The sequence below is a fragment of the Lissotriton vulgaris genome, chromosome 3_1 (assembly GCF_964263255.1).
Source record: "Lissotriton vulgaris chromosome 3_1, aLisVul1.2, whole genome shotgun sequence".
Classification (NCBI taxonomy): domain Eukaryota; kingdom Metazoa; phylum Chordata; class Amphibia; order Caudata; family Salamandridae; genus Lissotriton; species Lissotriton vulgaris.
In genome coordinates this window covers 1,258,252,917-1,258,269,193 of record NC_141689.1, presented here as the reverse complement: position 1 = coordinate 1,258,269,193, position 16,277 = coordinate 1,258,252,917, and the positions used below count along the sequence as shown (strand labels likewise).

The 16,277-nt window shown below is 42.1% G+C and overlaps 1 protein-coding gene across 1 annotated transcript in view; it reads left to right on the top strand.

The window, feature by feature from the left end:
- Positions 1-16,277, top strand: part of SCARB2 (scavenger receptor class B member 2) — a 567,669-nt gene that overhangs the window by 322,114 nt on the left and 229,278 nt on the right. Inside the window, exon 6 of the mRNA XM_086961781.1 lies at positions 4,947-5,066. Coding sequence (XP_086817907.1) covers positions 4,947-5,066 — 120 coding nt within the window. The remainder of the gene's footprint in view (positions 1-4,946; positions 5,067-16,277) is intronic.

The following is a 16,277-nucleotide window of genomic DNA, read 5'->3' as shown; positions in this document are numbered from 1 at the left end:
TGGAGAAACCAAATAAGCACATACAAACACCAGGACTAAGCAAAGTGAACAGCTCAATGACCCGCGACTACAACAGACCAGAATCTCCCTCTCTCATGGCGGGAGGAGACACAGCACAGCGGTTCACTCCACACGTTGAAGTACCGCCCCCATCGATGCGGACTGATGATTGGATCTCGGATCTCAAACGACACCGGTGGCTGGAAGCATTGGAGGATTTCCTAAAAGCCAATGGTGAGCAAAAAGAGAGAAAATGTCTGATATTACTCCTCCATCTGGTGGGTCCTGAGGGCCGATGCCCAATAAGGACATTCTCCAAAGCGGATACGGAAATATATAAAAGACTCCAAGGGGAGCTCTGTGCCCATCTCAACGCACAGGCAGATGTGGATCATGATCGCATGGTTTTCAACACAGCACGGCAGGAACCAGGCGAACCGTTGCCAAATTTCATCACTCGGTTGCAAAGCCTGGTACGAGGCTGCCACTTCCACACTTTTACAAACGAGGATGCGGTACGACTCCGGATAATTGAAGGCTGCGCGAACCCTGACACAAAGCGCAAGATCCTGCAAGGGCATTGGTCGTTAAAGGAGATCATCAAAAAAGCCGAAATAGGAATGCAAATCAAAGCAAGAAACAGATTAAAGGACGTGCACCTGATAGCAAACCATCAAGGCACCTGGGGGGATAGAACTCTGAAAACAAACACAACTGAAAGGAGAGAGAGAGAAGACAGACCAGCAAAAAGACAACGGGAGAGAGACAGTGACAAGGAAAGTGACAAGGAGTACTCAGAGTCAGATTACTCAGCGTCCGACTACTCAGAATCAACCAAGGATTACTCGGAGTCAGATTACTCAGAGTCAACCATCCAAAAACAACTCCCAGGAGTTATTCATCCCCCAGGAGGCAACCATGACGACTCCAGAAGGCGGAGATGAAGGGACAACCCGGAAGTATCTTAGAGCGGGCCATGAGTTGGTGGACAAGAAGGCCACACGAGAAATCATGCAGTTTCAAAGATGCATCTGTGTTGTCAATGAGACTCTGGTCAGGGTAAAGGGAAACCACACTGCGGAAAAGGATAGGTGTCCCCATGGCTCAAAAAGGGATAACTGCCGACCTGTGTGGCTGACGGTACATTCATACCATGAAGAGACTCTTGACAAGACCATGGAGCATCAGTGTCCTGAGAGGCGTGATCGCACAACTGCAAGGCAAAATTGGAAATTCAAGCAGAGAGTGATCCGAACGACGGAGTTGTGAACCATGACAAAACATTCTGTGATCTACTTGATTGATAGAGCGATGATGATCAAGTTGATTTGTTCATTTTGTTAACGAGGGGGGAGATGTGATAGTGTGCAGTCTAGTAGTTGGGTGTGGGCGGAGTGAGAGGGGCTGAGGGGAAGAGGAGGAGTCGGGGACAGGATGGAGTTAGTTAGAGTAGGGACAGGGTCGAGACAAGTTGTAAGGAATAAAGCTCTGAGATATGAGAACCTGTGTCTGTGGTTCTTTGTAGCAGGATGCTACAATCAGGCCCAGTGCCTTCATTACAAAAGTTCAAATTAAACAGGTCAGGCCTATAACTATAATCATTGGCTTGACATCATAACCAACTAGGTACTCTACATTGAATATAAACATTGCCACAAGCCAAAAAGTGAAGTACATGCAATCTATTTAGTAGAAGCACACAAATTCAAATCAAACAAATCTGTTACTCAGGAGGACCAACATGTGGGTGGAGCCTAAGTTCCTCTCTCACTAGATCTCTGACGGCTCTTTTTTGTTGATCACATAGGGTATGTGAGGGTTGCACTGTCAAGCCAGACCTAATAATCTGTGTTGGTAAATTAGTGCCTTCCTTCTATTGGTCCTGCTACTAGAGAAAAACATAATTAGTATCTAAGACACTTTAACAATATTATAATATCATTTGTGTGCCCCTGAAAGTTGAAGCTTCAGCAGCTGAATAAACAAAATGATCACAGCTGTGTGGAAGGTAAGCACCTTTTTGTGGAACCACACGTTTGCCCACTTGAAACATGTATTCCAGATTCCCAACATGTGGGCAGACCCAAAGCCCCTCTCCAGGTGATTCTTACATAACTGTGACAGCTTCTCTCTAGAAATGCTGGAGAGAGCGATATGGTGCCTGAAGACAGAACAGGCAGAACCTTACCATATATGCCAACAGACCTGATTCGGGCGAAAGACTCCTGATTTTTAAAGTAAAAAAATGACTTTATTTTAGCTGCCTTATGTCTAAAATGACCTCTTTTTCAGTTAAAGTCAGTGGGGAACATACATTTTCCCAATTTGTTTTCAAAAGCTCCAACTTTAATGTTCTAAAATGTTGGCATGTATGCATTATCTAAACTGCTCATCTCTCTCGATGGTGACCCAATAAGGTATGCGTGCTTAAAATGCAGATTTTATGGTAATTCAGAAGGCCACAATAAGTTGAGGGTCAATATCTTGACATAAATTTGAGACAATGCAATATCAGTAACCAGTTGTCTTGAACATTTCTACATTTTGTTGCCTTTTAAAATGAACGGGGAAAATAAAAATACACAAGTAAATAAAAGGCAAGTGGACAGTTAACACATCTTACTGTAGAGCTTTTACAAATTTCAGTGTGTGCAATTAAAAGCTTGCCTTTAAGCTAGAATTGCTAAGACAGCGACATGGGACGCAAAGAGCAGGCTGATTGTAATTTAAATGAAATAACTTGAGGTATGGCAAAAAGCAGATGCTTTTACCAAGCAAGCTGTGTGGTATCTGTCTGTCACCTATGTCACTTGCACTATAGAAATACCAGAACATGGTAGAAGAGACTACAACAGTGGAACCTTGCGGTCACGAAGTTCTACATTGTAAAGTGAGGAACGTTGGCATGCTGTGGCTGAGGTATGTGGAATAAACCTGATGCTTCTCTTCACTCGCTGGTCTGCCTGCTGCATAATCCTTTTATCTTGCATTGGACACAAGCATTTGCTAATAATCCACGCCTAATGCCTAAATTCAACAAAGTTCAAAATGTTTTGAGGTACGGAGGCATCGGCCTGCATGGGCAGACAAAATAAACTGAGCAAGTGGCATCTCTAACTTGCTTACAATGAAATTGGTTCTATTAATTGATCTAGCACCTTCATAAATATGCCTTTTCATTTCTTATCTTCGATTCTCTGAAATATGTTCAAGGAGAGTAAGAAGCGTTCAATACACTTTCCAACTTTCCCTTCCAAGAGGACGGTGGAACCGGCGACTCTGTTGCCCCTCGCTGTATCGTGTGTTGACTTTCACTTGAGCAAACCATTGCTGTATAAGAGGAGAAGATAAGGGGAATGAGTAGGATTCTTAGACAAGACTGTGGGCCTTATTATGAGTCCCTATGAAGTTGGTTACATTCAACCTTACGTGAATTTGTACCCTGAAGAGAAGGCATAATATCAATCAATCAATCAAGGATTTTGCGTCAATCACATGTGAGGGTCTCAAGGCGCTAGAGTTGCTGCTTGCTCCATTGTGATCTTATTGCAGATTGTGTGTGCTTCCTGCAGCAAAATCTTCATGTCTTGGACTTGGTATTCACTGGCCTTCCTCCCCAGGCACATTTTCTGCCGTTTTTCCTCCCAAATTGTCACATGGGTGCGCACTTTGTCGCATCTGATAATTACCTGGTGCTTTAAAGTCCTTACAACTCGTAATTCTAGCCCCTGCGCTCAGTAGTTTGCTCAGGGGCTGACATTTTCTGGGGCACTTTTATCCAGGTCCATACTAAAGATGACATTGCCAGTTTTGGACTATTTGAACAGCAAGGGTCCAGTTCACAAAAAAATGCATATTTCTTGAAAATTCAGTAGTGCTAAAAAAACTCACAACTTACACAAGAACAATTAATGATGTGTGTCTTTTTAACCGTTCGTCGCACCTTTCTCGATTGCACACATACAAAGGGATTTTAGCTGCAAAAGAGTAGTGAGTAAAGGAGTGCTACTTTTTAATGGCCCTGTCTTCGCACATTTAAAAGGGCCATTAAGCGGGGGGCGGGGGGGGGGGGGGGGCAAAGATGGGCAACAGAAATTATGGGCACACCTGTACAAGGCCAACCGCCTTTGCAAATGTGTCTCCAATTTTCTGGTTACTGAACTGCAAACAGAGACATTTTAAGACGTGGGCGATTGCCCAGGACCCCACGTTCCAAGAAACTTTCTCTTTGTTTTGTCTCCATTTAACCTCTACGTATCCTATTCTCTGTAACCCTCTTTCTAAATAATCCTACCTCTATCTCGGTCTCTATTTCTCTAGCCTGTTTCATTTTAAGGACTTTATGGTTTATCAGAAAGACCTATTTCAACGTTTTTGTTTGGCCGTGTTAAAGTATTACATTTAATTTAGTACTGTTTGGTATTATGCAGGCTTGATTTAGCAAGAACTGGGAAATAAAATTAAAATTTGTTCTGGATTTGGGCCCCCCAAATTTGTCTCGCCCTGAGGCCCCTAAATCATAAAGTTGACACTGACTGCAAATCTACCAGAGAGTCACCAAGCGGGTGATTTCACTTGGGAATGGCTCCAGTGTACCGAAGGCGGCTTTTGCAGATGTATTATAATGAATCTTTTTTCTTTTTTCGTTTTTGTTTCTAGAAATATTAAAAACCTATTCCCAATATCACCAACCTATTGTAATTGAGTCTGCTCTTAACACATCATGCACTTTACACTGCAATTGCTCTTGTTAATTCATATACTTTTCTCCTTACACATTACTCTATTCACATTTTTGTTCACATGCATAGGAATGATTGAGAATTAGTGACAATTTACTGTAAAATCTGAATGTCGAAAAAAATATTGCTTTGCATGTTTACTGTGATGACACAGTTTGCTGTAGGCATTTATATTTATTGTTTAAAATGTTTTCCTTTCTTAAGGGGACTTAAATGGTGGACATCAGATACATGCAACAAGATAAACGGAACAGACGGGACCTACTTCCATCCGTTAATAAGCAAAGATGAAACTCTGTACATGTTTTCTTCAGACCTTTGCAGGTAAGGAAGAATTATACAACAATATAAACTATCTTTCAATTGCACAGTTTGTTATGCACCTGAGCCTCTCTCTAATCATAGGTAAATCAATTAACTTTTTTTTAATATATATTTTTATTGAGAGTTCATGAAGACAAAATCAACATTTCAAAACACAGTGATAGAAAAGATCATACAGTACTGGACACATAAATACAGAAACATGTTCAAATTTCATCCGTTCAAAGCTTGATTTTAAAGTGCAATGTGCATAAGTAAAAACAATCAAGCAGACTAGTATTAAAAAAAAATGTAATTCAAATTGGATATTGTCGGAGAACAAACTATGATTCGAATACACTACAGAATTTTTCATATTTCTTAAGAGCCCCTGATCTCAAAACGTATTTTCTTTCCCTGCCCTGGATTCGTAATAATTTTGCCTTCCATGCCTGAAATGTTGGTATCAGATCTGTTTTCTAGGACTGCAAAATAAGGGATTTAGCTATTAGAGAAGTTATGAAGAGGGGCTCGTCGTGTGGGGTGTGAATTGAGGAACAACCTAAGACAGGAATTAAATTATCAAATACTATAGAGTCTTTGAGCTCGATAGAGAGGTATTTTTCAATTTCCTTCCACAGTGGCTGAATTTTTGAGCACTCCCAGACAATATGCTTTCAGGTACCTTTTTCTTCCCACCGAAAGCATTTGTCGGCAATTTGGGGAAAGATATTGTGAAGGAAAGAGGGGGTTCTATAAATTAGCCATTTATTATAAAATTGCATTCGTTTAAAATTGGCACCGCGGGAGATGGTTTTATTAAATTTGTTTATCATATCCCATAACTGCGGGCTAATTTCAATTTCTTCCCTCTTTTTCCACCTTTCAATGATCTTACTGGAGGATTCCTGTCCATTGTTTTCTTTTAGGACTATAATCCAGCTGCTCAACCTCTTCTGTATTTGAGTATTCAAAGCTGTGGAGACATTTTGTTTTTGAAATAGATTCCCTATATCAAGCTCTCTAAGTTTTGGAATAAGGATAAGAAAAAAATAGTTTAGAATTCTGTGGGAGTGTTGTAACTGTCTATAAATTTCATCTCAAGACTTCCACCTGTTTCCCATAAGGAAGTCTCGATTTTCACGAAACCATTCTCCTTCCAGAGATTTATTGTATTATTATCCATACAGCCCTCTTCTCCTAAGCTAAAGTTGGTTAAATCAGTTGTATTCCCTTTTATAGGGATACAGTAGAATTTCAGAAACTGAGATTTCTGTTTAAAAATCCACTGAAGAGATTTATATCGGACTTTTTTGGGATCTTTCGTGATTCTAACTGGGTTGATGATTTTTGATTCTGACAGCATCCTCTTCATGAAAAAACTATCTGCCTCATGAGTTTCTGAAAAAAACAACCTAAAACTGTGGTGTGCAAAAGACGCAAAGTAATATTCTCTAATATTCAGAAGAGATAGCCCTCCTTGTGCGGATGGAAGATATAAAGTGCTAAGTGCGAGCCTGGGAGATTTTTTTGCCCAAAGGAAAGAGGAGATCAAAGCGTCTACTGTTTTAAAAAAGGAGACCTGAATAGCACAGGGTGCGGCGCTGAAGAGAAAGTTAAAAAGAGGCAGAACCGACATACGTACTAGGGCTGCCCGTCCCTTTAAAGACAAGGGTAATAAATTCCAGCGATCTAAAAGGGACCCCACCTTCTTTAACAGAGGTAAATAGTTCAATGAATACAGATCTTCCAAATTATCCGATATGAATATTCCCAGATATCGCTTTGGGGATGTGTTATATATCTGTCTAAATTCTGGAATTAAAGTGTCTATAGTGCAATTGGCTAAAATAATTTCCATTTTGTTAACATTAATCTTGTAGCCCCCTAATCTTTGAAAGTCCGAGAAAATTTTTTAAATTTTCAATTGACTTGCGAGATTAGAATCTAAAAAAAGGGCAATGTCATCTGCGTATAATTGTATATTTGTCATACCAGCTACTGGGGCTGTGTCGGACCTTATGTCCCTGATCGCGATTGCCAAAGGTTCAATGAATAGCGTAAATAAAATTGGCGACAGGGGGCATCCTTGACGGGTGCCTCTAGTGACCCGACACGTCCCAATGTTAGTATTATTAATGATAATTTGTGCCCTAGAATTCATATAAAGTTGTTTTAAAAGAGAAATAAAAATAATCGGGAAATTAAAACTATGCAAAATAGCAAAAAGGCAATCCCATGACACTAGATCAAAGGCTTTTTCTGCGTCTAAAAGCCAAATTGAGCCTTCACCTTGTTGATCTTAAAAAAATCTAGTGCCTCCAATAAAAATTTGGTATTTGAATCAAGATGTCTGCCTGGAATAAAACCACACTGATAATAGCTACTAGAGATCCTACTATTTTGTTCAATCGGTTCGCTAAAAGTTTTGTAAAAATTGTATATTCTGTGTTTAAAAGACTTATGGGTCTATAAGAATTTATGTTTTCCTTGTCCTTTCCTTTTTTTTAAATGCTGACCACCACAGCTGAATGAAAAGAGTCCGGAGGGGACCCTCCTATAATTAAATGGTTAACTAACAGCAGTAATTCTTTATGAAGGGTTCCTCCGAATTTTTTTAAAAATTCGATAGGAAGACCATCCTCACCATTAGCCTTACCGTTGGGGAGGGAGGCAATCACCTCGTCTAATTCTAACATTGTGAAGTCCTCTGTGAGGAATTTCTTGCTCTCATCATCTAATTTAGGTATTGCCAGTGGCTCTAGAAACTCCCTAATGGAATCAGATGTAGCTCCTTCAGTTGATTGGTAAATTCCCTCATAATGTTTCAAAAACAGCTCACCAATGGAGGTGGTGGTCTTAGCATGAAATTTAGTCATAGGGTTAGTTAGTTGATCTATCCTATTTCGGACCTGCTTTTCTTTGGCTTTCCAGGCCAAGAACTTCCCTGTGTATTCACTCTCCTCATATATCCTTTGGGCATAGAGATTGCTAGTAGTTTCACCTAAGTTGTAGTAGAAGTCCTTCATCCTGGACTTAGCCTCAGTCAAGTTTTTCCCAGTGAGCGTTGATCTAACCCTATAATGTTCTTGGGTTGCCTCAGTGAGTTCGATTTGTAGACTGGCTTTCTCCTCCTTACTTGCCTTCTGCTTTGGTATTCCTTTAGATATAATTATCCCTCGCAGTGTAGCCTTAAATGCGTCCCAGGTCGTGTTTAATGGGGCAGTACCTTTATTCTGCTCAAAAAACTGCTCTACACCATTGTTGGTCTAGAAGGTTCAATTTATTAAAAAAACTTCTTCTTAAAGTGCTTGCATCTTGTAATCCCAGTTTTACCTCCATGTAGAGTGCCGCGTGGTCAGGGAAAGCATTTGGTAGGTGGACATAATATTGTGGCTCTAAAATATGGGAAGTTAAAAAAAAAATCTAATCTAGATGCAGAGTTGTATTTAGCTGAATAGCATGAGTATTCTCGTTTGAGGGGATTGGAGACACACCAATAATCAATAACATCAAGGTCAATTTTACAGCTTTGAATGGCCATAGCGACTTGAGGTTTGTTTTGGCGGCGATCTTTTTTGGAAGAATCCAATAAAGGGCTTTGGAGAAGATTGAAATCTCCCCCCCATATTATAGGCCCGGGAAGTCCAGTTATAGCATTCTTTAACTGTAAAATTGGTAGAGGGTCATCAAGAATAGGTGCATAGATTGTGGCAAAAATTATGTTTGCGTATCTTAATTTGCCATGTGCAACTGCCCATCTACCTCTGGGGTCTGTTAGTGTCCCTTCCAGACTAAAGCCTACATGTTTTCCTATTAAAATGCAAACTCCTCGCTGTGCCAGTCCAGCTATTGACGATATCTTGTGGCCAACCCAGCTCTTGAAAATTTTATCTGACTCAGCCTGAACTTTATAATGAGTCTCTTGTAAATAGATAACGTCTGGAATAAGATTTTTTAGCCAGCACTCAATAGCATTTTTTCCCGAACATTATTAAGACCATTTGCATTGAAAGAAATAAACTTCAACATACTACTTGTTCTTTAAAATGTTAAAAGCATCTTATCAGAAACAACTAGTAGTAAATCAATATATTCACTGAAGTCTTAAATCTCAGCATGTGCAAAAAAAGCAATAAGCAGCATATACATAAGCCTCTCTTTGTGCAAATATGCAAAAAAGCAACACATATGTGCATTAGCAGCAAAAGAAGTGGAACTAAACCTCCCCTTGTGCAAATAATCAATATTAAACCTCATCATGTGAAGATGTATATTAAGCAGCATAGGTATATAAAAGCAGCAAGTTGTCAGGGAAAAATAACAGCAGCATTTTTTATGCATAGGGCAGATAAGTACGTAACCAGCACAGTTGTGCAATTCCAGCAGCACTTGTAGTAGTAAACCTCACCTTGTGCCAATATGCAAATAAGCAGCGCAATTGAATATTAGCAGCAAAGCAAAGAAGAGAAGAGCGTAAACATATTACTTGGTCTTTAAAGTGACAAGTGCAAGATAGTGAAATTGAAAAGTCTTTTAAGGATAACATTGTCCGTACCATAGCTGGGTTGAAACAAATAAATCTTCATAATATGAACTCTTTTTTCCCCCTGCGACACCCCCTTCACCTCCCTTCCCCCCCCCCCCCCCCCTAGAGTGGACGAAAACCCCCCATGTCCCGCTTCCGTCCTTCTCTGATATTTCTTCTTTTTGGATGCCATTTCATTGCACCCTTGTGTGCTTCCTGTCTTCACCATGTGTCTGCCAATCAAGAAGATGAAAGCCCAGCTGCGAATTTGTGGGCCAAGACCTTCAAGGAAAGACTGAGCCTCGTGCAGGATTGTAAAAATAAAATGTTTTCCTTTGGGCAACACTTTAAGTTTTGATTGCTGCACCATCATGGCTTGAGCTCCCTTGCTTTTAAAGCATCGATCAATTTAACGAAATCCCTGCGTCTATGTGCAGATGCCACCGACATATCAGAGAAAATCCGAAAGTTATTCGCCCCCTCCACGTTAAATGATCTCTTGGAAAATGCAGTATTTAGAATTTTCTCATTCACCCTAAAGTCTGAAAAATTCAGTAAATTGTACGGGATATTTCAAATTCTTAGGTTGATACGCCGGGACTCTGTGCGCCCTTGTGATCCTTAGATCGCCCTGGAGCTCAGGCATCGCTTTTTTCAAGAGGGACTCTGACCATTTAACTACGTCCTTATATTCCAGCCCCTCTGGTATGCCTACTAGCAGTAGATTGGACCTCCTATTGTAGTTTTCAAGGTCCTCCATTTTTTCCGCTAGTCGAGCCTTCTCTTTGTTAGACTCTGGAAGAACTTTCTGCATTGCCGTTAAGGAGTCCTCTAAGGTCGAAATCCGAGCTTCAGCTTGGGAGACTCTCAAGGGAAGGCTACTGAGGCACTCCTCCATTTTCGTGAGCCTTCTATGCAGCTGTGATATTTCCTTAGCCTGGGAATTCTTAAAATCTCTTAGCTCCTGAAGAATGGTTCCAAGTATGTCTTTAATACCATTCTCTTTTATGGTATTCAGAAGGGAAGACGAGCCGTCCTCTTGGGAGACCTGAGATGTTTGTGGACTAAGGTCTTGTCCGGGAGCTTTCGTTGTTCGCTTGTGGCTAGTAGTCAGCTGAGCCGGTGGTTGTGGTTGTGGTTGTAGGTGGGACTGAGGTAGGGCGGCACGGGGGGGGCGTAGTTGATGTAGATTGTGTAGCTGGGGTTGCATCTTCTGAACCTACTGCCACCCCTTGCGTTGCCACCCCTAGCGCTGTCGCTGGTGTCTCAGGCGTTATGAGGCTATTTATATTCCCTCCGGTATTAGAGACAGCTCGGTCCGGAATGCCATTCCCTCCCTCTCGGTTGATCTCGCCCGGCATGGGGGTGCTCGACAGTTGCCCCTGTTGGAGGAGGGGTTTAGATAAAAGAGGGTATTGCTTAGGGGTTGATTGACTTTGAGAGCCCTTAGCTATAGGTGTTCTATCAGCCTTGGCCCCTCTGTCCACCACTTTGTCCACCACTTTGTCCACTTGACTTATCTCCACTCCCTTGTCCTTTCTCCCTGCCTATCCTTTCTCACCGACAGCCAGCATACTTAATTCTGCTGAGAGCTCCGACAGAGAAAGACTCTCTGCGTCCCCATCCTCCTAGCCCTCCTCCAAGTCATCATCGATATCAAGATCTTCTTCAACCTGCTTTCTCAACACATTATATTTATTCACAGCTCAGCAGCAGTTTCATTTGATTTTTGTTTCAGGGCATTTCTTTGTTGTGTTTTCCTTCTTTTTTTTCTCTCTCCCCTGGTCACCGGTGGAGATTTAATTACCGCTGGAGATTTCAATAACTCCCTTCCCAACTCTGGCTTAGCCTGCTTGCCCTTTGCTCTCGCCGCCATAGTTAATGTAACCCAATAGGAGGATCTAAAACTTGTGCGCCTCACTCCGACCGCACAAGTCCGTTTCACCTCAGGGCGTTTCTCCTCAGGACGTTTCACCTCTGTCCGACACTCTGCCCCTCCCCTTTGTGTGAGAACCCTGCCTCAAGCGACTCTGAGGTTTCAAAAAGTTTCAAAGTTCCAAAGGAGGGGGAGGGGGTCGGTAATGAGGCACTACTCAGCAGCGAGGATCAGCGAGGGACAGTGTATATTGTTACCCCGCCCGTGCTACAGCTGCGTGCTGCTCAGGAGCAGGTGGAGTCAGAGGTTTTGAAAGTTTGAGAAAAAGAATGAGTACCTCACTCGGGCGTCGGACTGGGGTACTGGATTTGAGCTCGGAGTCACGGCGGGAGAACAGGGCGGCAGCTCGAATTTCAAAACTCGGGCCTCGGACCCCGACAGGCAGGGCAAGGCGTCCCTGAGAATCAGCGGCGAGGCAAGGCGTCTGGTGGTTTTCGCGGAGCGGAGGCAGCGTCTATCAGAGAGGCAGCGTTTCGGCTGTGGGCGGAGCCATGTGGGACAGGCAGCACAGCAGCGGCGTGTGCGGGCTCACGTCAGCCGCCCATCAGACCGTAAATCGATGAACTTGTGTTCAGTAAAGGAACATAAGCCTCCATGTCTCTCCAGTGATGCAGTGATGACAGTAAAACAAATCAGTTCAATTGTCACAATTTTATTATTATTTGTTTTTTGCAGGAAAATAATTTTACAGATTCACATGCTTTAAAAACTTCGATCTAAAAGGTAGATCTAGAATAGGTATGTAGAAGATTGAAAAACCATCCATCGAATGATGGTGTGTGTATCCAGACTTTTTGAGGTCCAGCTGAACTTCTGAAAACCTGCTACATGATAGCGCTTTTTCCAATCCTCTTTGTTTGCCACTAAGTTAATCCAGACTTTAATAACTAAGGAATAATTGCTTTGAAACTTTAATGGCCCCTTTCTAAGCACTAGCCTAAAAGGAGGAGAAAGAGTAATTTGGTGATCTGGCCAAAGATTGATCGAGCTATGTCATGAACCATTTTGTGATTGCGAACAAGTCCAATATCCAATAACAGCTTGTCATTATGACTAACGTGAACAATGCTCCTCTATACGAACCAGGCTGCCAGAGTCCGCACAGGGGAAAACCATCCGTGAGTCAGAGGGTGGAGAGAGAAACACAGCAGGGGTGCTCTCTGACCCCCCCTGCTCTTTGCGTTGGCTATGGAGCCTTTAGCCAGCTATGCTTGAATGGGTCGTGGAAATCAGGGCTTAGACATTTGAGGTTCACAACACCACATTGTGTTGTTTGCAGATGACCTCCTGCTTTGCTTTCACTATACTGAGAGGATCGAATGGGGATAGGGATATGCTGGAGAGCTTTGGCCTACCGTCTGGCTTGAAGGTAAACTGGCAGAAGTCCAGGCTTTTCCCTACAGCACGAAATAGAGGCCCACGAGGAGATCTAGAAAACCTACAGTGAGAACTCCGATTCTTGGGGTTAGGACCTTCCTCGACCTGCAGATCTTTTAGAGGGCAACATAGGTAGGGCAATCTGCTTCCTTAACATTCCTGTGGATTTTCGAAAGACACTGCCACTTTTAGTGGCAGGCAGGTGTTTTTTCTGAAGATGGTGGCCTTTCCGCTGCTACTTTACTTTTTTGGTGTGCTCCCTGTCTGAATCCCACGAGCAATGTTTTGAGACTTGGATTCCCTGATTACCTTCTTTATATGGAGGGGCGGGTAGCATACAGGTAGCGTTGACCACGGACCAGCACTCCATGGAGAATGAGGGACTGGCGATCCCTGACTACGAGGTATACTATATAGCGACTCAATTAAACTGGCTGATCCAGTGGTTGGCGACCAGGAGCAACCCGGACAGGGCTCCAAGCCCATTCGCACCAGCGACTTTGGACCTTATTAAAGTACTATTAAGAGTGCAGTGGTGAACCTTATGAAGGTACTACTACTTTCGGCGACACTGGGGAGCTGAGGTTAATTGTTTGATGCTGGACTAGGTGTATGCAAAAAACAAGTGGTACAATCCTATACTCCCCTGATCTGCTTCTCCCCATGCTATACCAGCTGCCCCATGGCGGATGCTGGGCAGGACTTGATGCTTGAACTGCACCGGGAGCAACAAAGGTGAGATAACTATTACAAAATTCTGAACTTCTCTTGTTTGAAGAATTTAGAGCAGAATTTGACTTGCCGCAGGGTCATTTCCTCTTGCAAAGAGCTCTCACCTTGGTGCTAAGGAAGCACTGAGGACCACCGGCACTCAGATGCTGCCAATATGTAGGCTTATCGGTGGGCATCATTAAGACGATCTCATGTCTCTATAAAACAATACGCAGTGACCACCTGTGCCATTTGGAGCGCCTGAGGAGACAGTGTGAGGAAGACTTGTGGATTCCAATCTCTATCGAAGACTGGGACATTATTGTGGAACGGAAGCCAAAAGTCTCAAGCAACGTGTCCTTTAAGTTAATTAACTACTATATCCTGGGTAGATAATATCTTACTCCTCCGAGGATCAGTTGATACTTTCAGGTAGAAAAGGCGGCTTGCCCCCAATGTGGGAAAAGAAAGAGCACGTATTGCATATGTTCTGGGAGTGCTGAGGTGTATCCTTATAAACCAGAAGACACACCAACACGGGGAAATTAGGTGTTTATTCATGTACCTCAGCCCCCAACAACAAGCTCTCCAGCTGCTGAGCCCAACATTTTCCTCAACTGACATCATGGCATTCCTTTACGTGTCCTGTGATGTCAGCTAATATGCCACTCATCTCCCTCTCATAACATGTTTCATTAAACAATTAAAAAAACATATGAATACCATGTATACATTTAACATTTTCTCTCTACCAATAAACTTAATTCAATGAACATAAATGTCAGACTAAAAAAACAAATATTAATATGAACCATAAGTCTGTAAGTATGAATACAACAAATATAGCATGTAAACACCATTTGGTAAATTGAAATATGAATGAAATATAACAATTCAATGTAGTACTTGCTGTAACACCAAAAGGTCTTGTAATATTGATCCACAACATCCTGTAAATAGGAATGTTTTTTACATACTCTGACTTCTTCTAAAACCCTATACTGAGTATCCATTATGTTCATAGTATTTGGAACTTCCTCTCTCCCTTTATTATAACCACATGATCACCATCACCATATAGCTTCCTCTCTTGAGATAAATGTACAACAATACCTCTACTCATGTTCCAGATTATTCCATCATGTGTCTTAACGACATTTTTGAACAGTTCCAAGTTCCTTGTGAACTTGGACCATTCAGCACATCCCTTGGATGCTCTCACTCTTACATAGTCACCAACCTTAACTATCTGTTCTTTCACTTTTTTGTTCCGATTATGCACATTTATCCTTTTATTCTGTAGATCAATCTCTCTTTCTCACCATTTACCTACTGTATTGTTTACACAACCTTTGTCCTCAGTGGATGGGTTGGAACAAACCTTGGTAAAGGGAACTCTGCCCTTGTACAACTAAAATGGAGATTTTCCAGTTGTTGAATGTAGAGACCTACTATACCATAGCTTTCCAAACTTTTTATGTGAGTGACACACCTTTTAGACAATCTTGATCTTGTGACACGCTAATGCGAGTGCTGCGCGCGAGCCTGAACCACCTTAGGGTGGTTCGGCGGGGGTTCTCCCCCTGAGAAAATTTTGAAAAAATAGTGGCCAAATGGTGCATTTCAAGCAAATTTGAGAAAGCTGGATGGCTAATAAAGCAATTGTAAATCTCTTCTAAGAAAGACAGTGACTCGCTAAACTGGGTGTAAGCAAAGTTAAGTTTGTGCCTGAAACAAGAATATAATCATGCACACATTGACACATGCCCACAACCATTGTTCATGCATAATAACGTCCGTGCTGCTGATCCATTGCGGAACTGGTGGCCTCTTGCCACCTGCGCCACTTAGTATCGCTATAATAACATGAACATATAACATGATAAAGTCAATCTTAGAAAACATGTTTCACCTGTAGCCCATATGAATTATTTTCATGCACACCGTACCACAGAAGCGGGTACCTGGGTTATGTAAAAGTGTCTCTCACACCTCCACCTCATACTTTGCTTATAGTGCTGGAGTATGTAAATGTCTCCCATACCGCCCCCTCACACTCTGCCACAAACATGCATAAATATACAAAGGATGACCGACATGTTCAAAAACAATCACGTGCATAGAAATATGTGACATTTCCAGCCTCGAGCACACACTCTCCCACACATATACACACACTCACACACACACAGAGAGGACTCAAAGAAGCACCGGCATGGTGAACGTAAATTCTCAGACACTCACATACACAAAAGCTTGCACTCTCCTAGACACAAAGGGCAATTGACTAGCAAACACACAATGCTGAAACTAGACAAACTCTCCGGGAGCACCCCAAAGCAAAACTAGACGCACCTGCACTTTTGACAGTACACGCTCAAGTAACTGAAACCACGTCTGCCCTGCTAGATGTTTCAAATACAACTGGCTTTAAACTTGCACACAGCTGTGAAAGAAATACGCAAAGTAAATGCAGAAACCATCACAGGCAGTCAAACACACTCAAGAACTCGTACGCAAAGAAAAAGATTCAGAAACAAAAAAAACAGGAAGGCAAACAAAAATGCAAGTTGGAAAGCCTAAACATGAATGTAAACAGACATGGTCCCAGGAGCACACAGTACAAACCGGTGCAAACACACGCAGACAAACTCCGATAAGAAACAAGAACACAAAAAGA